The 27,713-nt window shown below is 40.1% G+C and overlaps 1 protein-coding gene across 2 annotated transcripts; it reads left to right on the top strand.

The window, feature by feature from the left end:
* The first annotated feature begins 2,118 nt into the window (after positions 1-2,118).
* XKRX (XK related X-linked) lies at positions 2,119-18,250 on the top strand. Of its 2 annotated transcripts, XM_036305793.1 has the most exons (4): positions 2,119-2,826; positions 6,719-6,987; positions 14,055-14,477; positions 14,660-14,797. In XM_036305793.1, the coding sequence occupies exons 1-4, from the start codon at positions 2,492-2,494 to the stop codon at positions 14,749-14,751; spliced, it is 1,119 nt and encodes a 372-aa protein (XP_036161686.1). In that variant the 5' UTR covers positions 2,119-2,491; the 3' UTR covers positions 14,752-14,797. The 2 variants fall into 2 exon arrangements, with proteins under 2 accessions (XP_036161686.1, XP_036161685.1); XM_036305792.1 differs by having other exon boundaries at positions 14,055-18,250.
* Positions 18,251-27,713: the final 9,463 nt, after the last annotated feature.

Raw genomic sequence — 27,713 nt, forward strand, 5'->3', positions numbered from 1 at the left:
TGAAGGACAACAAAACGAAGTATGCCTGTACTTGAGCTGACCCTTAAAGGAAGGGAAAGGTTTGGACTATAGAAAAAAGAGTGAAGGGGTGTATAAATGACCTTAATAAGGCACAGAGGTGGGAGTGCACAAGGCAGGTATGATTAAATGAGAAAACCTACTGGACTGGAGCAACGGGTGTGTGATAGGGTAAAGTGGGCAATAAAGTTGGAGAGGCAAGTACTAGTGTGGTGATTATAGAGAGTCTTGAATGGCAGACAAAAGGAATTGTTTTGGAACAAAGTAGGAAAGCCTTGTAGATTTAGGTATTTGGGGAGTGATGAAAGCACAGGGAAGGAGAACAGACTAAAGGAAAAATATTGGGCTTCCACATTTTTCCTAGCTTCAATCTCCAGTGGTAGAGTGACCAACTCATCCTATCTCAACAAACTTGAGATGAGTTTGTCACCTTACTTGAATTCCATCTTGAGAATAGGTTCCTAAAAAGCTCCCAAGAAGTTCTGCATCATACACTGTTGGTGGAGAACCTATGCTAGTTGGGAAGTCCCAAACAATCAACACTATCTGTGGGGTGTTCTCAGATAGTGTTGAACCACCTTGTGAAACAGAAAAGAGGAAAGATCAGCCTGCTAGCCCAGCTGGTAGCACAAGTGCAGACCAAGATGGGGCAACTGTTTCAAAGGCAACGCCCTTTAGCAGTTGATTTGTCTCTGAATCAGCCCTTGGAGAAGGAGGCAGCAATTGCAGGGATTTTAAAAACCAACATGAAAACAAGACTAAGTCTTTCATTATTTTGGTGGCTGCTACTTGGCCACTCCTCACATGGATTCTTTTTACTAACTTCCTGCAGCAAAATGAGATTGGCACAGGCTCTGCTACATTTATATTACCATCAGGATGCAGATGTTTTCTCTGTGGTTTAGAATTATGCAAATGAAGGCATGAAAACAAAAGCTCAGTGAGGTGGAGAAGTATTGCTCTTAAGAATCCAGGCTATTTTCAGGGCTCTTTAAGACACCCCTCTTAGTTTTTATTAACAGCTCTCTTGGCTCCTGTCCAGTTTATTTATATTCTGGAACCTCTTCAGAACCTTCCTGCCAAAAACCTGTAAGTTCATTCTAAAGTTCCTATACTGGCCTCATTTTGCAAGTGGAAAAAGCAAGGCATATAATATGAGCTTTCAGTGTCTGTGGGCTAACCTGGAGTCTTGACCGTCCCCTATCATTTTCTATCTTCCCTCTGCTGCATAGAGTTGCCTTGAAAGGAAATGCTATGGCCCAATTGCCTCTCAGGTCTTCCCTCAACTACACGGTGATATTATCTGGAGGGCAATAGGACCTAGGGAGGTTCTACCCCGAGGCCCAGAGAGACACACCTGCCCAAGCGTGGGTTGAGCTAGTGTGGGAGCAAGCTAGTTAGGGAGGGCGGAGTAGAAGCAGGCGTCTGCGGCTTCGTGGAAGATAATAGCTGTGGCTCCCTTTGGGGTCCGGAGTCCTGGCGAGAAGTGCTTCTGAAGATTGGTCCAAGCCCCTTTTTGTCGTGCCTCTCCACACTGAGCATCCCGCCCTGGAACTCCAAGCGGGCTTTGTTCGGCCCCAGTTGTTTCTGCCTTTTAGCCAGCCCCGGTCATCAGTGCCTCAGTTCCTGAAGCCACGGTCCTCTGACAGCTGAACCAGGACCCCGGCAGCAGATGGCACTCAAGTTTGGAGACATCTGCCCGGCCAGGTTGGCGCCCCGCACGTCGTGCTTCACGCAAGCAAACTTTTTTCGTGGAAAAGAAACCCCTCCAGCTTTCTCTTAAACCTGTAGCGCGCGCGCTCAGCTTCTCTTCCGGAAGACTGCGTTCAGTGACAGGGTTGTGGCCTCGCTCCGGCCTTGGGGGCGGAGCTTGCGGAATCCGAGGAGCCATCCTGAGAACCTTCGACTAAGCGTGGGTCCTGAGAGAGAACCAGACGAGAAGGCAAACTAAGAGCCACTCAGGCTGCGCCCCCTCTACTACCCTGGCTCAGTACTTGGCTGATTTGAGAGGGCACGCTGGTCAGGACTCCTCGAGAGGAGCTGCTGAGTGTTAGAGCGGCTATCCTCCTGCCTGGGGGGCGGGGGTGGGGGTGGGGGTGAGAAAGCAGGAGCCCACACGGAAACAGCTGTCCTCATGGCCCTTCAACTGCCTGGAACTGGATTCTGGACCGGGCACAAAAATGCTTGCTTTTGCCTAGTCCAACTTTCAGAGCACGTATGTTGACAATTGGAATCCTGAGCCATTCAAGAATCAAGTTCAAGGTGGTACTCCTGGGCTCTCCATCCCAGACTTCAACAAGTCTAATTTGAGACCAGAAGAGAGGGGTCTCCTGCTCTATTAGATCTCCGTTCTGGAATTGGACTTGACAGCTCTTCTCACCAATACTTGGACTGCAGTGGCTTCAGGGTTCTCTTAGGGGGGTTGGGAAGGGTTCTCTCTGAAGACCAGACCAAAACGCTCAGAACCTTGACAATGGACCGAGTTTATGAAATGCCTGAGGAGCCAAATGTGGATCCGATTTCATCTCTGGATGAAGATGTCATCCGTGGGGCCAACCCCCGATTTACCTTTCCATTTGGCATCCTTTTCTCTACCTTCCTGTACTGTGGGGAGGCTGCATCTGCCTTGTACATGGTTAGAATCTATCGAAAGAATAGTGAAACCTACTGGATGGCATACACCTTTTCCTTCTTTATGTTTTCATCCATTATGGTCCAGTTGACACTCATTTTTGTCCACAGAGATCTGGCCAAAGACAAGCCACTCTCATTGTTTATGCATCTAATACTTTTGGGACCTGTTATCAGGTGAGTAACCTTTTGATCTCTTCCCACCTCCCCTCTTCCCCTTCCCCCCACCACTACCCCGAACTTGTGCAGAGAAAGATGAAGTTAATATTTACGAGACTGATACTGTGCCTCCAACTGGTTCTCTCATTTCCTCCTACTCTTGGCTTCCCTGCCTACCATCCAAAAAATCTTATCTGAAGTCTTAGATGCCACCAAGATGAACATGTGACATGTACCTGTGTTCCAAAACTATGTTTAGTACCATTGATACAACTAGATTAGACAATATTTGCTATCTGGATTTGGGTTGGGAAAATTGGTAGGGATCAACTGACATGGTCACCTTGTGCACATAGGCCATACTTAACTGAAGAGTGTGTTATTTTTACTGGCTTTTAGATGCTCTATAAATTGAATGAAAGTTCCTAACCCATACATCCCATATCACATTCAATTTCTTCATCCTGAACTGCTTGGACTGGATATTTTAAGCCATCTGTGGTCATCTGGTACCCCAGTTCACTGTAATTAATTTTTCTCTGCTAGTTCATATATTTCCTGTTTATTATCTCTTTGTATCTTTTTAAAGTAAAGGTACATGGTTAGAAAAGGGCAAAGAAAGATGGTCCATTTGTCCATCTGGATGCTGTAGCACAATGTAGTAGCATCAAGTATTTCCATTTTATTGCCTTGAAGATACAAGAATGTGCCGTATCCCAGGGAGACAGGCATCTATGTCAGCAGTCTCATCTGGACGCTATGGGATTACCCAGATAGGGAGATGTTGCAAAACTTATGAAGTCAGGAGAAAGGAATGGACCAAGTTTGTCTTGATTGCAAGAGAGGCAGAAACCTACAGTCAGCCGAGGAATATGGGTCAGAGTGCTGATGTTGTAATTTCAATGGGAAGATATGTTATCCTTGTGGAAATAAACACAGTCCAAAGCTGATTAAGGATGGAACTTCCCCTTTAAAATTTTAACAATATATGTTTAAACAGGGAGGAATTGATTAGGCTCCATCAGAGCAAATATGAGATATAAACAGAAACAGTGGCCTGGAATTCAGGAGACCTGTTATTTAGCCCTAACTGTGTCACTGACTAGTTGCATGGCCTTGATAAAATCTCTGAAGATACCTTGGCCCACAGTTTCTTCATCTGTAAAATAAATGGGTGGTATGGGCTAGATCATGGCTCTCAAATGCTTACAGAGGCCAGGCAGGCATCACAAATTAATAAAACAGGCCACGCATGAAAAAAAAACAGTAGCTTTATGTGTGATTATAAATGAAAATAAAGTTCCATGTTAAATGATGGAGAGTGGTGATGACTGTGGCAATTGGAGTCCACATGATCTGTCTCCTTTGAAGCAGACTCTAGAGCTCCCACCCATTGTTTCCCTGTTGAAATTCAGACCCAGTATTGCCAGATCCCCCAGCTTTTCAGGAGAAGCTCCCAACAATAGAATTTGATATGAAATACTATGATTTTAAACTTTGGCACATGACTAATAAAATAAAAACATGGTGTATGCCAAACAAATCATAGCTATTGATCATCAGATGTGATTTAGCTGGCCTATATCTAACCTTTGGACTAAGTAATCTAAAAAGGTCCTTTTCAGTTCTAAATCTTTGAAGTTAAGCTGTAAAAGGAAGACCTCATCAACCTAGAAGCAAGAAATTTAGAGATGTCACTAGAGGAGCATGGAATCCATTCTTCTCTCCCTTTTCAAATGCAAGATTTTGAGTTAATAGATCAAGCACTTTCAAGATGCAAATGTCAGTGAGTTCATACCAGCCCCCAGCTTTGACTTCCCCTTTTTGCTTTGTGGCCTCCCAAGCCATCTTTGATTTGGACTCCACCATATGGACTGTTGAATACTATATTTTAGTTTTGTCATTTAGCTTCCTCTAGAAATGATTGGAAAGCATTTATAATATCAGTCAGTTAGCCCCACAGCAGGGGAAAAAACAATTAAAAGCTCATAAATTATATCCTCAATTATTTTCAAGTCAAATGACTTTTTAGGTAGGTAGGAACTTGATTAGTGTTATTAGGCACATGAAGGTATTTGGAGGACCCTGCTCCCTTTCAAAAGTATTTTTTATTGATTTTAGAAAGAGATGAAGGTGGAGAGAGAGAGAGAGAGAGAGAGAGAGAGAGAGAGAGAGAGAGAGAGGTGAGAGCATGAGAGAGAGAAACATTGATTGGCTGCCTCCTGCACACCCCCTACTGGGGATGGAGCCCTGTCTGGGAATCAAACCTTTGACCTCTTGGTGCATGGGACAGTGCTATCCAACTGAGCCACACTTGCAGGGCTGGGCTCCCTTATATAAATGCAAAGATAACTTCTGGAAATGAAAATATACTCTAATTTACTGAAGCTTATAAGCAAGGCAAACACCCTTACTTAAACCAGTAAATATCCTTAAGACTAGAAGCATAAAAGAGAATGCTTTATGCAGCTGTCACCCTCAAAATGTTATTCAGCAATAGCATTGATAAGCTTGGATTAAAATCTAAAATATTTTGTTAGAAATGCACTTAGGCATTTTCCCTGAATAGGAAGAGAATGTTGCTTTTTTCTTCTCTGTTCTCTCCTATCTTTTTCTCTCCTGGGTTTTAGAGTTTGTCCCTAGAAAGTGGGTGTTTCGACCTACATGCTTCAGGCTGTCTTACAAGCACCCATCTCAAAGGGATCCCGTGGAGAATGGCAGCTAGCACATGTTCCTCTTGGGAGCCAAAGGCCTAGGGAGCATATACATCTCTGCTTGTCTGTGGTCTATTTTTTTGTTAAATTATGCTATTATTATTATCCTCTCCTCCCATTATTTCTCACCTTGTTTTCTCTACTTCTTTCTCACTCTTTCACTTATTCAGCAAATACCCATTTATCAATTACCCACTATGTGATAAAGGTAGTGGGCAAGATAAATATACCCCTCTCCTCCCCTCAGCCTATCAGAAAAGACGGCTTAATTTTCACAACTGCTCTTACTTATAAGGAATAGTCCACAGTTTCCATTCATTTCAGGGTGAATAGAGGAAATGGTAATTCAGGTGTTTCAAAACAAGATGTTCTAGTTGCTTGTCTTCTATTCATTACATCAGAACTTTGAATGACTTCTTTATATGGGGGAGATGGAAGGGGTACAGTAGGGAATGTGGTCTTATCACTATTTCAAGGGCAGTAGGCTCTCATAAGTATGGTTCCCTCTTTGTAAAAAGATCATGGAATTTAAAAGGCTGCTGTTCCCAAACAGGTCCATAGGCCCCAAAAGCAACCCATAGAGAGATCTTTTGAGATGCCCTAGATATATAGTACATTAGGTTCTAAGTTGTCAAGTCTCTTAAGTACCTTTGTTGCTAAATGGCTTTCCCATGTATGTGACAGGTTTTCTCTAGATCCCAGTCAAGACTTGTTTAGCTGAGATACTCATAGTTGTGAGTTTTGTCTTGAAAAAGCAGAACTCAAAAGCGCCAATTATGGGGCTGAATGCTTTGACTAAGGAACACTTGACCTCAGGAACTTGAGGCTTTATGACAACCAGGGCCTTTTGGAACATCATTATTCTCTCTCAACACATTATTTAATATCTTGATGTTTAAGGCACTTTCCTGCCTGTGGGCTTATTCTTAAAGAGGCGAAGCAATTCCTTAATTCCTCAAAGAGACACTTCTGAAATGGTGTCCTTAGGTGGTGGGTGACTGAAAAAGAAACAAAAAGGATTTAGATTTAAGTAACTTGCAGAAGGCACCACCAACTCTTTGACTCACAAGAAATGTGTAGAATGGGAGAGAAGGAATGGCAAAAAGTAGCACTAACTCTCTGAGTTATCCCCCGCCCCCCACTAAAACCTCCCTTTCCAAGACAGCTTAAGTTCCCATGATGCTTTACCTCTGCAGATGTTTGGAGGCCATGATTAAGTACCTCACACTGTGGAAGAAAGAGGGGCAGGAGGAGCCCTATGTCAGCCTCACCCGAAAGAAGATGCTAATAAATGGCGAGGAGGTGCTGATAGAATGGGAGGTGGGCCACTCCATCCGGACCCTGGCTATGCACCGCAATGCCTACAAGCGTATGTCACAGATCCAAGCCTTCCTGGGTTCAGTGCCCCAGCTGACCTATCAGCTCTATGTGACCCTGATCTCTGCAGAGGTCCCCCTGGGTAGAGGTGAGTAGAGTCAGGATTGGGGAGGGCTCCACTTAAATCAAGGGTCTTAGAAATCTAGAGCTGAGCTGTCTAATACACTGGCCAACAGCTTCCTGTGGCTATTAAAATGAAAAAATTACATAAAAATTACTTTCTCAGACGTATTAGTTATATTTCAATTGTTCAATAGCTATGTGTGGCTAGTGGTCACTTATTGGACAGCACATATGTGACAGACATTTCTATCATTGTAGAAAGTTCTGGGTAGCACTGGTAGATAGTCAAAGCACTTGGGAATCCAGACATCTCAGGCCTGCCACATTTCTTAGACTGAGGTAAGCTATTTAGATTAATAATGCCACAGATAAACCCTCTCTGAGCTAGTAATAAATGCTCTCAGAGGAAGCTAGTAATCCCAGCAGTCAGTAGGACATTTTCTCTAGCCTAGAGTGTTTAAATTATACTGAGGATTTTTTGTTTGTTTGTTTGTTTTCTTTAGGGATGACCATATTTAAATAAAAGGTTCCCCAATATTACTGATCATGAAATTCCTTTTTACAGTTACATTTTCTACTCAGACCTGAATCAATCTGAGTGTGGGGAGAATAGGAATCTGTATTTTTTAAAATGTATTTTATTGATTTTTTTACAGAGAAGAAGGAAGAGGGATAGAGAGTTAGAAACATTGATGAGAGAGAAACATCGATCAGCTGCCTCCTGCACACTCCCCACTGGGGATGTGCCCACAACCAAGGTACATGCCCTTGATTGGAATCAAACCTGGGACCCTTCAGTCCACAGGCCGACGCTCTATCCACTGAGCCAAACCAGTTAGGGCTGTATTTTTTAAAAATATATTTTTATTTATTTCAGGGAGGAATGGAGAGGGAGAGAGAGATAGAAACATCAATGATGAGAGAGAATCACCGATTGGCTGCCTCCTGCATGTCCCCCACTGGGGACCGAGCCCACAACCTGGTCATGTGCCCCTGACTGGAATCGAACCCAGGACCATTCAGTCCGCAGGCCAACACTATCCACTCAGCCAAACCAGCCAGGGCAGGAATCTGTATTTTTTAATTTAGCCAGTTGAGTCTGATCAGACACATTTGGAAGCTAGTGATTTAATTACTTCTCCCAACTCCAGTGGGGAGAAAGAGATGGGGTGTGGAGTGAATACTGCTCAGAGTCACACCTGATCCCAGTTCTGACCTTCTCTGTGATCTTTGGAGGAAGTTACCAAAGAGGTCCCTGTCTTAATTCCCCATTTGTAAAAGAGAGATCCTGAGATGAGTAAGAACTTTGGCAGAGGATGAAATATGAATTAATGTTTTCAAAGTTGAGATAAGGTACTGTTAATGACTTTTAATAGCCTGAGATTAGCTTCATCTGCTTGGGCTGGAGCTGCTACAGCTGTGGGTATAATTTTGGATCATTTTCTTATTATTAGGTACTGACCCTGCTTGGCAAAGCCCATGTCTCAAATAAGTGTAAGGAGAAAAATTTCCCTCTTTCGTATTTTTCTCCATTAAGAATTGTTCACGAAGTTCTATTGGTCTTGAAGCTTTTCACACATGTAGAATGTACAATAGTGGGAGGAGAAAGGAATGATAATGCTTTTCTTCCTGAAAATTTTGAGGGTTATCAAATCTTCTAATTAAAATATGTATATGTTACAAAAGTAATACACACACAAATCAATTGACCAGGTAATTGTATATGCAAAGAAGAATTTATGGAAATATATGCAAGAAACAATTTACCTCTGGGGAGTGGAAATGAGTCAGCCAACTTTTACTTTTTACTTTATACCCTTCTACTAGTACAGTGGTTCTCAACCTTCTGGCCCTTTAAATACAGTTCCTCATGTTGTGACCCAACCATAAAATTATTTTCGTTGCTACTTCATAACTGTAATGTTGCTACTGTTATGAATCATAATGCAAATATCTGATATGCGGGATGGTCTTAGGCGACCCCTGTGAAAGGGTCGTTTGACTGCCAGAGGGGTCGCGACCCACAGGTTGAGAACCGCTGTACTAGTATATAGTTTGAAATTGTTATCATGATCTTGTTTTATTATTTTGGGTCCTTATTTTAAAAAAATTTTAAGGTAATATTATTTTTATCCTTATTTTTTAATTATAAAAATCTGATAAGGTAAAGACTCAAAACCATACAGAATATATATAAAAGAGGAGATGTAATCTCACTTCCAAAAGGTAATCTCTGTTAATCATTCAGTATATATCCTTCCAGACTTAATTTTATTATCTATAATAATAAAAGCATAATATGCTAATTAGACCAGATGTCCTTCTGGACATCCTCCCTGATGACCTTCTGGATGAAGCAGGGGCTGTAAGGGAAGCCCGGGTCCCGGGTGCCAGAGGGAAGCCAGTGCTGGCAGCCAGGGAAAGGAAGGCCTACTCTTGCATGAATTTCATGCATCAGGCCTCTAATGTAAATATAAACATACGTACAACATATTCATGTATGTATGTTTTTGCCAAAAAAAGAACTGCATTAAACATTCTGTTAAGCAGAGTCTTTTTCAAAAGTGAACCAGTATGTTTTTCTTCAACAATTATTTATACATACACATATAATAAAAATAATGCCCTGACCAGTGTGGCTGGCCTGCGGACTGAAGGGTCCCAGGTTTGAGTCCAGTCAAGGGCGTGTACCTTGGTTGTGGGCGCATCCCCAGTAGGGGGTGTGCAGGAGGCGGCTGATCGATGCTTCTCTCTCATCCATGTTTCTAACTCTCTGTCCCTCTCCCTTCCTCTCTGTAAAAAATCAATAAAATATATTTAAAAATAAAAAAGGTAAACCCCTTAAAAAAGAAAAAAAAGATGCTCCCAATCTATTAAAAATAATAATAACGATAAGTATATAATATATATTTTCCTCATATGAATTGGACCATTCTTTCTTATTTCCCCAGTCTTCTTTTGGTAGGATTGAAGTTTGTTTCTAATTTTTCATGCAAAATATTTTTCTAATTATAAATTATGCTCCCATGAACATCTGTGTACTGGAATGAAACTTTGTATGATAAATCCTGAGCAGTAGAATTTCTGGGTAAAAGGATATGCATGTTTAGAATTTTATCAGTATTGCCAAATAACCCCCCCCAAAAAAAGATTGTATGCATTTATATTCTCACCAACAATATATGAATGTGCTTGTTTCTTCATATCTTAAGCTAAATATTATTTAGTTGTATAATTATAAAATAACTTATTTTAAGACATAATTTGCATTATTTATTATGAATGAAGCTCTACATCTTTTCATGTTTGGTCATTATGTTCTTTAAATTGCTTATTTACATATTTTAGTCACTTTTTCTAGTGGTTTATCTTTTTATTAATTTATAAGAGCTATTTATATATTCTGGCTATTAATCTTTTATCTGCTCTGGATAAGTATGTATGTGTACATGTGTATGTTTTTTGTGTATATACACATATTTTATTTTATTTTTTTAATATATTTTTATTGATGTCAGAAAGGAAGGGAGAGGGAAAGAGAGATAGAAACATCAATGATGAGAGAGAATCATTGATTGGCTGCCTCCTGCATACCCCCCACTGGGGATCGAACCCACAACCTGGGCATATGCCCTGACCAGGAATCGAACCCGTGACCTCTTGGTTCCTGGGTCAATGCTCAACCGCTGAGCTACCCCCAGCTGGGTTATACACATATTTTAAATGTGCATTATATGTGTCATACATGTAACATGTAGCACATATGCACAACACATGTCTAAGATCAACACTATACTTGTATCTTCTGGCATTTTGAAGGGTTAAATGTTTATGTATTTAAATTTTTTATTGCTTTTAGATATTGTGACTTTTTAACAAAGGCCTTTCACAACTCATATCTGATAGAGCAATTTATCCTGATCTTCCAAATAGATGATTTTCCACCATCAATTTGTCAACTCCCCCACCAAAAAACAAAGCAAAGCAAACAATAACAATGGTAAATGAAATAACAGTTCATTGACTCTGTTATTGGGATTACATGAAATTATTTAGGCTATTTTGGAAGGAATTTATATCTTTACAGGATCAATCAATTTCATATTAGAAGATGATATATTTCTCCATTTCATTAAATATTTTTAAATCACTGTTGGAGATACAACTAATAAATGAAAACCTCTATCTATTTAATGTATACAACTTGATAAGTTTGGAGACAAGTATACCTCCATGAAATCTCACCACAATCTATGCCATAAGTATGCAGGTCCTATAGCAAGAATAATTTTCTTGTTATAGGTTATTCACATTTTTGTAAGGCTATTTCTACGTATTCTATCAGTTTTAAAATTGCTTGATTTCCAAAGTGTCCTGGTAGTGCCAAAGTAAATGCACCCACTACACTTTTGGAAATAGGGGATGATGATGATGATGATGATGATGATGATGATGATGATAGTAGCTAGCAGATAGCATTTACTATGTTCCAGGCATTTCTCTAATCCCTTTACATGTAATTATTTCATTTAATATTCACAACAATCCTATGAGATAATTATTATCCCCATCTTACAAATGAGGAATTAGAAGCGCTGAGAGGTTAAGCAATTTTCCCAAGGTTCCATAAGTAAAAGGTAGCAAAGACTGGATTGGAATTCAGGGTGTCTGCCTTTAGAGCCTGTGTTTCTAACATATTACTATGAAAAGAATGTAAAGGAAGCTTTTTAAAAAACTTTCTGACAATACAATCTTATAAATAACTTTTTGGTTTAGTTTTTCTCCCATCTTCTTCTTGCTACCCCTTTTCTAATCCCCTTTTCTTTTGGAGGCATCTGGATTAGCATAGGTGATCAAATTCATTCACAGTATTATGATCACTTATGGCATGAGTCTATTTGTAGGGATGCAGATAGAAGGTGTTTTTACATTTATTTGGAAGCATCAGCCTTTCCTTCTTTTACTACACTACTCTGAGTAAGTGAGTTCTAATAAAGGGAAAGCATCACCACACTTGGATAGATGTATGTACACTTTGACGTTCCCAACTCTTGAGCATTAAGTCTTCAGGATGGGACTGAGAGTGGTTTAGAAAGCTAGGACTATATCACATAATTATGTTGCACACCTTAAACTAATACAATGTTATATATCAATTATATCTTAATAAAAATTGAAAAAATAAAAATAATAAAGCTAAGAATGGAACCTTTAAGAAAGTCTCTCATTCCAGTCTTTGAGATTCCAACACTCTACTTAGAGCTGAAAAAGATGTAGCAAACAAATCCTTTTGGATTTCCATGGGGATGTTGTCACTTTTCTTGAAGATTATCTCACTGCTCTAGTTCCCTGGATGCAGTGTTTTCATGGGAACATAAAGCTCAAGTAGTTTTGGTTTTTGGATAAGTACCCTTCAGAGCCTCTCAGTCTCCTTGTGAGCACTAGATATTTCTTAGTTATCAGTATTCTTTGCTATAAAGGAATAAAAGAAAGGGGCCATGGTGTGATCTATAGTTAAGATTTAGTATAGCAGGTTAGGAACTATTCTAATCCTTCAGGCTCCTACTCTAACATACAGTGGTATGGATGTTATAGGCTAGGAAATGGAGTTTTTATATTTTAAACCACTCTCCTGGAAGTTTGGCAATTTCTAAGGTATACCAAAACATTGGGGCGACAAATTGCCATTGATAAAGATTAATACAAGTAACTCTAGAACAGCGGTTCTCAACCTGTGGGTTGCGACCTCTTTGGGGGTCGAATGACCCTTTCACAGGGGTCACCTAAGACCATCAGAAAACACATATATAATTACATATTGTTTTTGTGATTAATCACTATGCTTTAATTATGTTCAATTTGTAACAATGGAAATACATCCTGCATATTAGATATTCACATTACGATTCATAACAGTAGCAAAATTACAGTTATGAAGTAGAAACGAAAATAATTTTATGGTTGGGGGTCACCACAACACGAGGAACTGTATTAAAGGGTCGCGGCATTAGGAAGGTTGAGAACCATTGCTCTAGAGCAGGGGTGGGCAAACTTTTTGACTCGAGGGCCACAATGGGTTCTTAAACTGGACGGGAGGGCCGGAACAAAAGCATGGATGGAGTGTTTGTGTGAACTAATATAAATTCAAAGTAAACATCATTACATAAAAGGGTACGGTCTTTTTTTTTTTTTTTAGTTTTATTCATTTCAAACGGGCTGGATCCGGCCCGCAGGCCGTAGTTTGCCCACGGCTGCTCTAGAGTATCTCAGTGAATTGGGGGAACTGAGGTACATAGTTACTCGGTGACTTTCACAAGCTTCCACACAGCTGAACCAAGAACTTCTAAACATAAGTATTTTAAGCTGCCTCTCTAAACTCAGAATTCTTCATTAGTTCCACAAACATTTATTGAGCACATACTATGTTCCAGGCAGTATGTTAGGCTCTGGGGATATAACAGTAAATAAAATAGACATGGTCCCTTCTGCCCTCATGGAATTTCCAATATACATTTTGACACATTCTTGAAGCACTCACAAACAAGATTAATTCCTTGAAGCAGAACCACATCAAGGAAGGAATTTCTATAACCAAAGGCATTCTCTGTGAATCTTCTAAGACTGGATTATTTTTCAACTAAGAGCTCTTTCTGCCTCTTTCATTGTTTGCTCAGAAGCCTGTTTCACCAGGTAGATACTGTCCTTTATCTTTATATGTGCTCCTCTTGTGTTAGTGACCTCTTGATGCTAGTTTTGAGATCAGTTCTTTTTAAAAAGTTCATTGTGTATGTTTGTATGTTTATCAAAATATTACAGTATATGTTCATCATGGGAAATTTAGAAAATAGAGAAACAGAAAAATATTATAAAAACTGATATAATCCTTATGAAAATACATATATTAGTTTATTTCTTTCCATTTTGTTTCTGGGTTTGCTATTTGTTTACATAGCTGTGCTCATACATGAGTTTGCTCTTAACTGGGGCCTTCATGTCTCCCTATCATCTTTCTGGACCTCTGGGTCAGAATATAAACTTCATCAACATTGACTTAATGCCTATTTTTTGTTTCCTTGTTTTTTCTCCTTACAGTTGTGCTAATGGTCTTTTCCCTGATATCTGTCACCTATGGGGCTACCCTCTGCAATATGTTGGCTATCCAGATCAAGTACGATGAATACAAGATTCGCCTCGGGCCACTAGAAGTTCTCTGCATCACCATCTGGAGGACATTGGAAATTACTTCCCGCCTCCTGATTTTGGTGCTCTTCTCAGCCACTTTGAAATTGAAGGCTGTACCCTTCTTATTGCTCAACTTCCTGATTATCCTCTTTGAGCCTTGGGTTAAATTCTGGAGGAGTGGTGCCCAGATGCCCAATAACATTGAAAAAAATTTCAGCCAGGTTGGCACCCTTGTGGTGCTGATTTCCATTACCGTACTCTATGCTGGCATCAACTTCTCTTGCTGGTCAGCATTGCAGTTGAAGTTGGCAGACAGGGACCTTGTTGAAAAAGGTCAGAACTGGGGACATATGGGCCTGCACTATAGTGTGAGATTGGTAGAGAATGTGATCATGGTCCTGGTTTTTAAGTTCTTTGGAGTGAAAGTGCTATTGAATTACTGCCATTCCTTGATTGCCTTGCAGCTCATTATTGCTTACCTGATTTCCATTGGTTTCATGCTCCTTTTCTTTCAGTACTTGCATCCATTGCGCTCACTCTTCACCCACAACATAGTGGACTACCTCCACTGTGTCTGTTGCCACCAGCACCCTCGGGGCAGGGTTGAGAACTTGGAGCCATCATTTGATGCTGAAGCAAGGCAAAGTGTTGTCTAATTCTATCTCCTGGGTATTTGGGGATGGGTTTGGGGTGGCCAAGAACAACTGTGAAATTTAAGGAGGGGATGAGGCTCATAGCTGAATACCCACCAGAATGTTTTCCTGAGTTTTCTGGTAAGCTTTTCAGAAGAAAGAGCAGCCCTCAAATAGGTTTTATTTCCTTAAGATCGACTGCTATGTTTGGACACCAAGATTGCCACCATATATTCAGAAGGGTCCGAGATAGCATTTACACTCCTCCCACTCAGGTCAGCTGTCTCATCTCCCTATGGGATAACTTACCTCCATGCACCTTAGGCTCTCAGTGACCTTCTAGTTCTGCTCATTTGCTTGAGGTGCATTACTGAGCTTTCCCGAGGCTAAGCTGAAAGCCCAGAATCAGAATAGAATATATCCTGACTGATCAGAGGATGTGACCACTTACTATGTTTACCCCTCAGGAAAAATTCTGACTAATGTGGAACATGTAAGTGTAGCTGGAGTCTTTAATTCCAATGAGAAACTCTGGTTAAGAAGAAAAAACCCTACAATTAAAAGAGCTGCCCCCGAAATGAGTTAGCTTTCCATTAGGATTTTACTAATGATCATTCATCAAGGACCTCTCTTTTCAGCAGCCTATTGTAGGCACACTCTGAGGAGGGAGTGGAGAGTAGGATTCCTTCAGGGCATATGCCAGAATGACTTTTTCTCAGGGACCTGCATAGGCCTGCAGCTTGTACGTACAGTGGAGTGGTTGAGTAAAATCTCTCACTTTGTAGCTCATTATCAGGGATTCCCTCCAACCCGGCTTTTCTGTGCTTCTGGCATTTTACTACTTGATATGAACCTCAGAGAAGGTGAACTGTAATTAAAAATGTTTCTAATGTGTATAAGAAATGAAGATTTCATTGTGTCTTCTACTGTCTTGAGTATTTTGTTGATTTGTTTTCTTAAGGGAGAGAGAATAGCTTGGATATCACCTTCATGTTGTTTGGGGTTGAGATGGTGGCTGACACCCTAAGGTAGAGTGAAGGCAGAGGAGGGAAATAAGATCACAGTAAATCATGTGACATGGGATTTTATTTTCTAATTTGGAGCATATGTTTATCATTCCCATACCCCTAATGGATGAATGCAAGTCTCCCATTCTCGTGTATCTCAATGCTTACGTCTCAAATCATTTGGATATTTTGATGAGGATGTCACCTGGATGCCTCTAAGGTAATGAAGGAATTGAGGTTACTATATCTACTGCCTATTGGGACTAAGAATCCCAACAGTTACCTAACTAATGCTTGCCCCTCACAGACCAGAAAGGTGAGAATTCACTAGTAGCATGTAGTAGTACCACAATTGCTGTGAGGAGCTATGAATATTCCAACCTAAGACTTCTCATTCCCATCTAATTTTACTCTTGGGATTGTGCTAAGAATTTAACTTTAACCATTTCCCTTCCTCTTATTCAGTCAGGACATGTTGCAGGAGCTCCCTCTTTTAAATAAGTAGCAGAGCTGTTAGCCAGAATTGTCCTATTTTCTGGAATATCTAGTGTAGTTTTCACATCTTCAACCACTGTTGGTGGCTAAAAGGATTGGAAAGTACTTAATTTGGGGGGACTGAAGTGACTTGCTTTGGAGCAGTGGAGATTTCCTTTTTCAACCCAACTCCCTCAGTCCATCTTTCATGATGAAGAAGAAACTTAGAGGGTCATAAAAAGCTTGCACTGCTGTCTTCTAACTATGTGATTTAAGGTGAATTTGAAAGAAATAATCTATCAGACCTCTAGAAGAACATACTGCCTTTTTGGTATTCTAACAAGAATTTCTACCCAGTGATTAATATGTCCTATATTAAAAGCAGAAGCAGTGTGAAACTATAATTTGCTCCATAAAAGCCATGTGAATCAACTACTTAAAGGGTGTGTGCTGTGGGAACATAGAGAGAGAGAGAGACAATGGGCTAGGCAGGCCAATTAGAGCTAGAGAGGCGATACACAGGGTGGAAAAGCATGTCTTGGTACTGAACCAGGAATATTTTCCCAAGGTATCCTCCCTAGCCTCAGTGACTTAATATCCCGGGAATGTAGGAAGTTTAGGGTGAAGAGTGGAGCAACTTCTCACCTGAAAAACCTGCTGCCTTTACCCAAGGAGAAGAAACTCTAGTGATACATTATGTTAATGAATCATCAGTATCTCCTATAGGTGGTGGCCTTTCTGTCCTACAGCAGTCTTCTAGATACACAGAAGATGGAATTGTGGAATATGATGGTGGGGCAGGGGAAATGCCCCCTCTCACCTGCAAACACTTCTTTAATTGACTATTCTCTTTTTACCTCTGAAATCTTCAAGCAACACAGGGTACTAGTCTGACTGAGTGGGAGAGGAGGCAGAGACTGGGCCAGAAAATTGGTCTTGGAAGAGGAAGGCAGAACCATTTTGTTGGGGGAGAGGAAATAGGCTTTTATAACAACAACTTTTCTCATATTGGAAATTTGGTAGGCCACGTGTGGACAAATGAATATGGTAAAGAAATGTACTAGTATTATATAAACCATAGATTTTCAACCATCGTGCCGCAATAATTTTTAAAACATGTAATGCCTGACTATTTAGTCGGGGACACTGACCTCTTTTCTTTTAGATTGTCAAATAAAAAAATGACAACAGCCAACACAACAATAGCCATACACTGTGAATGAATCAAAATTATACCTATTTTTTATTAGATCATTGTGCCATAGAATTTCAGTAATTTGTTTAAATGTGCCATGAGATAAAAAAGGTTGAAAATCACTGGTAAATACTAATTGTTATCAATTTTATTTGCTCCACAAATGCTTTAAATACTATGGGCATAGAACTGTGAGGCACTGTAGTAGAATTAAATAATAGCTAATATTAATGAGCACTTACTATATGTCTAGCATTGTGCTATACATTAATTATTTCATTCAATCCTTATGGGATAGGTACTGATATTATCCCACATTTTGCAGATAAAGATTCAAAGGCATAGAACAGTGAAGTGAACTGCCCAAGGTCACAGCTAGTGTCAGAGCCAGGATTCAATCTTACTAAGGCTCCAGAGCTTACACTCTTAATCATGATACAAGCCTCTAAATCCTCCTAGGTCCTTTGTGAGATTATTTTAATGGGTTAGTGATTTCAGGAATATTTTCTGGGCTATGGCTGAATTCATATCAAACATTCTTTCTCACAAACACTCCTTATCAAGGGACATGATTCAATTCACTCTAGAGAGAGGAGTCAAAACTTAAAAGGCCTGGGATAAAAACCGAGTGTGTGTTCACATGTACTTGTAGGTTGGTACAGGAGTGGAGATAGGGTGGAGGAGTATGGTAAAGGGACCCATTTCCTTTCTAGTTTCAGGATTTTGCCTCTTGTATGTTCTTAAACACACTTTTACCAGACCCTGGTTGTGGGAATAAAATGGAGGGAGCAATTTTCATGCAGATTTATATGAATTCTTCCTCCAGAAAAAAACTATCAGATCAGGGCAGTGCTGAAGCCCATTCTTTGTTTGTTTGTTTTTTTTAAATATGTCTTGCCCTAGCTGATTGGCTCAGTGGATAGAGCATCATCCTGCAGACTGAGGGGTCCCAGGTTGGATTCCGGTCAGGGGCACATGCTGGGGTTGCAGGCTCGATCCCCAGTGGGGGGCATGCAGAAGGCAGCTGATCAATGATTCTCTCTCATCATTGATGTTTCTATCTCTCCCTCTTCCTTCCTCTCTGAAATCAATAAAAATATTTAAAAAAATACGTCTTTATTGATTTTAGAGGGAAGAAGGGAAGGGGAAGAGAGATAGAAACATTGATGAGAGAGAAACATTGATCGGCTGCTTCCTGCATGCCCCCTCACCAGGGATCAAGCCCACAACCCAGGCATGTGCCCTGACAGGGAATGGAACTGGTGACCTATTGGTTCATGGGTCAATGCTCAACCACTGAACAACACCAGCCGGGCTGAAACCCATTCTTTTAGACTTCCTCTTGCCAACATTGCCCTTACGCTCACTGAGAAGCTGACTTCTAGTCCTTAGAGCAGACCACAGAATGTGAGTGGTAGAGAATAGTACCCCTCCCCTGAGCTATTACAGTCCTGAGAGCCTAGGTCAAACTTCAGTGTGCTTTAAGCTAGCTCCCTCAAGCCTGCACCTCACAAATGTCATGATCCTTAGCATTACAGAGGTGATTGCTATTTCACAGTGTGGAGGTGGATTGGACAGCTGTATGACAAGGTACTCACCAGGACATTCCATCTGAACCCATGGGGCTTTGTCTCTGAGAAGGCCTTCATTACAAAATCAGTGGACCCTCCAAAATATTACCAATCTCAAAGTGGGAATCCTCGTTCTCTGGAGTCTTTGCTGTTGGACTTTATTACTGTCTTCAGGGGAAACATATGCCCATTATCTTATGCTTTTCCTCCTGAAGGACTGGCACCATCAGTCACACACTTTGGTCCTTAGAGCCTCTGGGGTTCCCAATGAAAGTTACCTCATGAGCCCTAGCAACAAAGCATATAGCATGTGAAACTGGCAAGTAGTAAGGCCAACCTGAGTGAGGGATGAGAACTAAGGGTGAAAACACATTTCTGTGTATGGAAGTAATATCTGAATAGCACTGCATAATATTAAAGGGCACATTTACATATATTAGCTCTGTTACTGTTATATCGTTGTTAGGATAAGTCTTCTGAGTTCTACAAGTGGATTTGCATTGTACTAACCTTCAAGTCATCAAACAATTATTAAATTGTTATTTTATGCCAGGAGAAACCTCTATGAATATCTCAAAGTGCTTTATAGAGGCTCAAAGACTTAAAGGAAATACCAAGTATTGAGCATAAGTGATGGAGATAAATAAACAGGCACTCTCATTACTGGTATGAGAGTAAAGTATTGGCACACATTTTTGGAAGGCAATTTGTCAGTATTTGTCAAAATTTTAAAAAATGGATATACTTTTTGTCTTGGAATTTTAACCTCTAAGAATTTTTCTTCTGGAAACATAGCTACCATTGTGCAAAGAGATATGTATAAGAATGTTCATTGCAGCATTTTGTAATGGTAAATACTTAAATTTCCATCTATAGGGAAATAATTAAATTCTGGCAACTCTAAAATTGGAATGCTGTTTAGTCATTAAGAAGAATGGGGTAGCCCAGCCAGTGTGGTCAGTAGTTGAGGATCAACCTATGAACCAGGAGGTCACGATTCAATTCCTGGTCTGGATACATGCCCACGTTGTGAGCTCAATCCCCAGTGTGTGGGGTGTGCAGGAGGCAGCTGATCAATGATTCTCTCTCATCATTGATGTTCTTATCTCTCTCTCCCACTCCCTTCCTCTCTGAAATCAATAAAACTATATATTTAAAAAAGAAGAATGATGTAGATGTGTACAGCATTACTAAATGAAAGGACAGGTGAAAAAAGCAAGAGAAAAAATGTTTGGGATGAGGTTAGGAAGAATTACTCAAAATTTGGAAATAAGGGTTTTACAGGAAGAATAATGTACTCTTCCAAATATCTCCCACACCCTGATCCTCAGAACCTATGGATATGTTATGTTACATGTTAAGGGAGCGTTGAGGGAGGGATTGAGATGACTAATTAGTTGACCTTGAAATGGGGAGTTACCCTGGATTATCCAGGTGTGCTAGATGTAACCATAAAGGTCCTTATAAGAGAGAAGGTGATATAAAGATAGAAGGACAATATTTAAAAATATTACACTGTTGGCTTTCAAGATGGAGGAAAGGGTCACAAGCCAGAAATGCAGCTCTAGAAAGCTGTAAAAAGCAAGGAAATAGATTCTCCCATAGAGCCTCCAAAAGAAGCAAAACACTACTGACAACTTGATTTTTGTCTCAGTGAAACTGATTTTGGACTTCTGACCTCCAGAACTGCAAGAAAATGTTTTTTTAAAACCAACTAGTATATGGAAATTTATTATAGCAGTGCTGGGATATTAATACAAAGGGAAAAGATGATTACCTAATGCTTTAATGTCCCATTAAGAACATTCTCTAACAGGCCTGTCCAAAAGTCATCTGATTCTCTAGGTTTAGAGAATTATAATTTAGCACAATTCTTTAAGGTCCAGTCATTTTACAATTCTGTAAAACTGATAAGATGCAATTATACTATTTTCTTTCCACCTAAAGAAGACACCACCATTTCAGTTCTTGTTACCTTAGACAACATTAATCAGCTTTGATTTTAACTTAACAACATTATTTTAGCATTGCTTTTGTTTTTAACTTACTATAAAATTCCAGTTCTCGTATTCTCTTTTGAGTTAATTTTGCCACCCTGCTGGTTTCCTCCTTCATGAGTTAAATTAAATTTTAACACGTGCTCACTCTATTTGTATGAAATGAAACAACAACAACAACCATTTAGAGAATCATACTTTAATAATGACCCACATTTATAAAAACAACAATATGATGGTGAGGGGAGCTGGCAAAGAATGCTCCAAAGTCTTTATAGCAGTTCTCTGGTTGGGGATGGGGGAGATTATTAGGGATATCTTTGGTGTTAAGTATTTTACAATATTTGAATTTGGTGTAATGTTACATATTTGTAATCAGAAAATAATATTACTCCAAAAAGTAAATATATTCAAGTGAAATAAGCCAGTTAGAGAAAGACAAATACCATATCATTGCACTCATATGTGTAATCTAATGAACAAAATATAAACAGATTCATAGATAAAAAGAACAGACTGACAGTTGTCAGAGTAGAGGCGGTTTGGGAATCTGGGTGAAAAAGGTGAAAGGATTAAGCAAATATATATATATATATATATATATATATATATATATATATATATACACACACACACACACACACACACACACACACACACACACAGCGGCAACAGTATGGTGATTATCAGAGGGAAAAGGGCGTGGGAAGAAGTAGAAGAGGGTAAAGGGGGGATAAATGGTGATGAAAGAAGACTTGAGTTTGGGTGGTGAATACACAATACAATGTACAGATGATGTATTTTATAATTGTACGCTTGAGACCTATATCATTTATTAACCAATGTCACCACAATAAACTACAAATTTAATAAAAATTTAAAAAGTAAATGAATGTAGAAACAAACATTGACAGTAAAAAATAAAAATAGTAATGCCTTATTTGGGGACAATAATAAGATGAATTGAAATAATACATCACAATAATAGAGGGTAATCTATACAAGCTGCTGATGTAGGCCCACACTGCTGACTTTCCTAAAATCTCTCAAAAGTTCACAAACCCCAATCAAGCAGCAGCTGGCCTTGGCATGCTCTATACCTCTTGCTAAGCAGCCCCAAGCCAGGCAGTAGTGGCAGCCAGCCTTGGTTCATAGCATAACCACCCCCAGGTACCTCCAAGCCCAGCATAGGCAGCTACCAACCACAGATCAATTTGTAGCTCCTACCAGGTGGTCCTAAGCTGGGCACAGACAGTGGCTGACCTGCTCCTACACTGAAGCCCCTCCCAAGAGGCCCCAGAACCAACACACCTGGTATCTAGTTTCAGACCACACCAGAGCACCACTTAATTAGTGCCACACACACTCAAAGTGCAGACTCAGCAGGCACTATAGCCTAGTGAAAGCAAATCCCACTCCATGGGGTCAGCCCCTGCACAAGAGCTTGCCCACTGTAGTCATGGCCAGTTCTCACAGACAGTCAGCCTGAGGGTCAATCTCACCCACCAATGTGCTCAACTACAGCAGGGGGGCACATACAACCCACACTATGTACACCTCTGGAGCTCACAGTTCAGGTGACAAGGGAGGCTGCACCACTGGGCCCCACAAGATACCTGTTACATAAGGCCACCCTACCAAGACTGGGAGAGATGTAGCAGATCTACTTAATATATAGACACAAACACAGAGAGGCAGCAAAATAGGAAGACAAAGAAACCTGTCCCAAATGGGAGAACAGAACAATATTTTAGGAAAAGAACTAAGCAAATGGAGACCAGCAGTCTACCAGATATAGAGTTCAAAACACTGGTTATAAGTCTCATCAATGAACTTAGGGGAAGCATAGATTATTTCAGTGAGCACTTCAACAAAGAGATTTAAAAAAGTGAAAAAGGAGATAGGAAACATAAAGCAGTCAGAAATGAATATTACTATAACTGAAATGGAGAATACATAAGATGGAATCAAAGCAGATTAGATGAAGCAGAGGATTGAATCAGTGATTTGGAAGACAATGTAATGGAAAAAACCCAATCACATCAACAAAAAAGAAAAATAATTTTTAAAATGAGGGTAGTTTAAGGCACCTCTGGGAAAATATCAAGCATAACAACATTCACATAATTGGGATGCCAGAATAAGAAGAGAGAAAGAGAGCAAGAAATTGAAAATGTATTTAAAGAAATGACTAAAAACTTTCCTAACCTATGAAGGAAATATACATACAAGTCCAGAAAGTGCAGAGAGTCCCAAACAAGATGAACCCAAAGAGACTCACATCAAGACACATCATAATTAAAATTCAAAAGGTGAATCTTAAAAGCAGTAAGAGAAAAGCAGTTAGTTACATACAAAGAAACTCTCATAAGACTGTCAGCTGATTTCTCAACAGAAACTTTGCAGGCCAGAAGGGAGTGGTAAAAAATATTCAAAGTGATGAAAAGCAAGGACCTACAACCAAGATTACTCTACCTAGCAAAGCTATCATTTAGAATTGAAGGAGAGGTAAAGAGTTTCCCCAAAAAGAAAAAGTTGAAGGATTTCATCACCACCACATCAGTATTACAAGGAATGTTAAAGAGACTTTTAAAAGATAAAAAATAAGAAAATATTGCAAAGGAAAGAAATTCTCACTTACAAAGGCCAACAGATAATAAAAGCAGTGGATCAAACAAGTATAAAGTTAGTACAAAGGTTAAAAGGCAAAAGAAGGAAGACTGTGTAATTACAACAGTATATTACAGGGTATATACAAACACACACAAAAGAAGTGAAAAATAATGACAAAACATAAACATGGAGGACTGAATAAAAATGGTAGTGATTTTAAAATGTGTTCAAACTTGAGTGACCATCAACTTAAAATAGACTCCTATAACCATAGCTTGTTTGGCATATATGAAGCACATGGTAACCACAAACCAAAAATCTACAAGAGAAAGACAAGAAATAAAGATAAAGGAATCCAAAAACAACATTACAGAAAGTCATCAACATATACGAGAAGAGAACAAGAGAATACAAAAGGAACAGGGAAGAATTATAAAAAAATCAGAAAACAGTAAAATGGCAATAAGTACATACTTATTAATAATTACTTTAAATTTAAATGAAGTAAGTGCTCCAATTAAAAGATGAATGGCCCAAACCGGTTTGGCTCAGTGGATAGAGCGTCAGCCTGCGGACTGAAGGGTCCCGGGTTCGATTCTGGTCAAGGGCATGTACCTGGGTTGCGGGCACATCCCAGTGGGGGATGTGCAGGAGGCAGGTGATCCATGTTTCTCTCTCATCAATGTTTCTAACTCTCTATCTCTCTCCCTTCCTCTCTGTAAAATATCAATAAAATATATTTTTAAAAAAATAAATAAAAGATGAATGGATAAAAATATGGTACATATAAAGGGTGTCCCAAAATTCACGCAAGATTTGAATTTTATGCCATTTGTGCTGTAAAGTGTTGCCAACAACAACAAAAAAGATAGCATGACAGCTGACAGTTCAAGGTTATGAAAAATGGAGTGCTACATGAAAGAATAACGTGTTTTCATTGTTGAGCAATATTTTTAAAATAATGAAGGTTTGGCAGCTACAGTACACAATTTTCATACGAAATATGGTCGGAATAGTGATTTAACTTCATCAACTGTGAAGAGATTAATTAAAAAATTTAGGGAGACTGGATCAATTAGTGATCTTAAACACTCTGGCCGTCCTTCAACAAGTCGTTCAACACAAAATATCGAAGCAGTTCATGAGAGTGTTGCTGAGAGTCGAGGGACATCATTCCGGCACCGTGGTCAAGAATTGGACATTTCGAGAAGCTTTCTACAGCATATTCTCACGAAAGATTTGCATCTTCATGCTTACAAAGTTCAATTGACTCAAGAACTGAAGCCTACTGACCACGCACAGTGAATAGAGTTCGTTGAATGGATTATGGAACAACAACAAGTGGATGCTGATTTTTCGAACAAAATCATCTTCAGCGATGAGGCTCATTTTCATCTTGATGGCTTGGTTAATCAACAAAATTGTCGCATTTGGGGTTCAGAAAATCCACGAGTGATTGTTGAGGAAACAAGTGCATCCACAACGTGTCACTGTTTGGTGCGGATTTTGGGCTGGAGGCATCATCGGACCATTCTTCTTTGAAAGTGCGGCTGCTCAGGCAATAACAGTTAATGGTGCTTGCTATTGCGACATGATAATTCAGTTTTTTGTGCCTAAATTGCAAGATAGGGATGTGGACAACATGTGGTTTCAACAAGACGGTGCCACATGCCATACAGCCCAAGAAACAATTCAATTACTGCATGAGTCATTTCCTGTTCATGTAATTTCCCATTTTGGTGATAAGAATTGACCACACAGATCATGCGATTTAATGCCGTTGGACTTTTTTCTTTGGGGTTTTTGAAGTCTAAGGTTTATGCCAACAAGCCCATGACCACCCATGCCTTGAAGGAGGAAATTGAGTGCTGTATCAACAAAATTCAGCCACATTTATGCAAAATGGTCATGGAAAATTTCAACAAAAGAGTGCATATATGCCAACAATACCATGGAGTCCATTTACCCGATATGCTATTCCATACATAACCCTATACTGTATACTTTATGAATCAATAAAAAATTTACAATTTTTAACTATAAACCTGTGTTTTCTATCAAAATTACTTCTTGCGTGAATTTTGGGACACCCTTTATACAATGGACTATTACTGGACATAAAAAAAGAATTAAAGGGAGAAACCAAGATGGCAACATAGGTTAACGCCGGAGATTGCTGCCTCGAACAACCACTTCAAAAAACAACTAAAAGACGGAACGGACATCATCCAGAACCACAGGAAGGCTGGCTGAGTGGAAATTCTACAACTAGGAGGAAAGAGAATATTATACCCAGGATCAGAGGAGGCGCAGTGCTGAGGTGGGGTGCTGGGGTGCGGAGTGCCCACGGGGTGGGCTGGGGGTGGGGGGCGCGGTTGTTGTTTTCAATCAGGAAGGAGTTTCAGACTCTGAGCTCCAGGTCCGGGCGAGTCTCTAGGGACCCAGACTCAAACGGGAGAAGCGGGACTGACTGGCTTCGGTCGAAACTCAAAGGTGGCTTTCTCTCGGAGGTTTGGAGCGGTTGCTGGGGCTCTGTGAGGTGGAGCCCCTAGGGACGAAACTGAGAGCAGCCATAACTGCTCGCTCCAGCCTGCCCTGTAGATCCCCGGGGACCTGCTCCGCCCAAGCCCTGCGCAGAGCCATTTGCTGGATAGCCTCAGGCAAATGCTAGATTAGCACCGCCCTAGAGATCCAGCACAGAAGCTCTCCCACTGCAGACACAGCGGACTCTCATAGCCAGTTCGCCTGGAGGTCAAATCACCCCCAGTATCGCCGACAATAATCAAGGCTTAACTACAACAAGACTGCGCACAAAGACCACTAGGGGGTGCACCAAGAAAGCATAAAAAATGCGGAGAAAAAGAAACAGGACAAAACTGTCAATGGAGGATATTGAGTTCAGAACCACACTTTTAAGGTCTCTTAAGAACTGTCTAGAAGCCGCCGATAAATGTAGTGAGATCCTCAAGAAATCTAATGAGACCCTCGATGTTATGATAAAGAACCAACTAGAAATTAAGCATACATGGACTGAAATAACGAATACTATACAGACTCCCAACAGCAGACCAGAGGAGCACAAGAATCAAGGCAAAGATTTGAAATGCGAAGAAGAAAAAACACCCAACCGGAAAAGCAAAATGAAAAAAGAATCCGAAAATATGAAGATAGTGTAAGGAGCCTCTGGGACAGCTTCAAGCGTACCAACATCAGAATTATAGGGGTGCCAGAAGATGAGAGAGAGCAAGATATTGAAAACCTATTTGAAGAAATAATGACAGAAAACTTCCCCCACCTGGTGAAAGAAATAGACTTACAGGTCCAGGAAGTGCAGAGAACCCCAAACAAAAGGAATCCAAAGAGGACCACACCAAGACACATCATAATTAAAATGCCAAGAGCAAAAGACAAAGAGAAAATCCTAAAAGCAGCAAGAGAAAGAAACTCAGTTACCTACAAGGGAATACCCATACGACTGTCAGCTGATTTCTCAACAGAAACTTTGCAGGCCAGACGGGAGTGGCAAGAAATATTCAAAGTGATGAATACCAAGATCCTACAACCAAGATTACTTTATCCAGCAAAGCTATCATTCAGAATTGAAGGTCAGATAAAGAGCTTCACAGATAAGGAAAAGCTAAAGGAGTTCATCACCACCAAACCAGTATTATATGAAATGCTGAAAGGTATCCTTTAAGAAGAGGAAGAGGAAGAAAAAGGTAAAGATACAAATTATGAACAACAAACATGCATCTATCAACAAGTGAATCTAAGAATCAAGTGAATAAATAATCTGGTGATCATAATAGAATCAGGGACATAGAAAGGGAATGGACTGACTATTCTTGGGGGGGGAAAGGGGTGTGGGAGATGCGGGAAGAGAGTGGACAAAAATCGTGCACCTATGGATGAGGACAGTGGGTGAGGAGTGAGGGCGGAGGGTGGGGCGGGAACTGGGAGGAGGGGAGATATGGGGGGGAAAAAGAGGAACAAATGTAATAATCTGAACAATAAAGATTTAATTTAAAAAAAAAGAATTAAATCTTACCATTTGTGACAGCATGGATGAACCTAAAGGGG

The sequence above is a fragment of the Myotis myotis genome, unplaced genomic scaffold, assembly GCF_014108235.1.
Source record: "Myotis myotis isolate mMyoMyo1 unplaced genomic scaffold, mMyoMyo1.p scaffold_m19_p_4, whole genome shotgun sequence".
In the NCBI taxonomy this organism is placed as follows: domain Eukaryota; kingdom Metazoa; phylum Chordata; class Mammalia; order Chiroptera; family Vespertilionidae; genus Myotis; species Myotis myotis.

What these genes read in the sequence shown, in the direction of transcription:
- XKRX (XM_036305792.1), top strand. Translation starts at nt 2,492, where the DNA reads ATGGACCGAGTTTATGAAATGCCTGAGGAGCCAAATGTGGATCCGATT. An exon ending in CTTTTGGGACCTGTTATCAG is followed by an intron (nt 2,827 to 6,718) that starts GTGAGTAACCTT and finishes TTACCTCTGCAG; the next exon opens with ATGTTTGGAGGCCATGATTA. An exon ending in AGAGGTCCCCCTGGGTAGAG is followed by an intron (nt 6,988 to 14,054) that starts GTGAGTAGAGTC and finishes TTCTCCTTACAG; the next exon opens with TTGTGCTAATGGTCTTTTCC.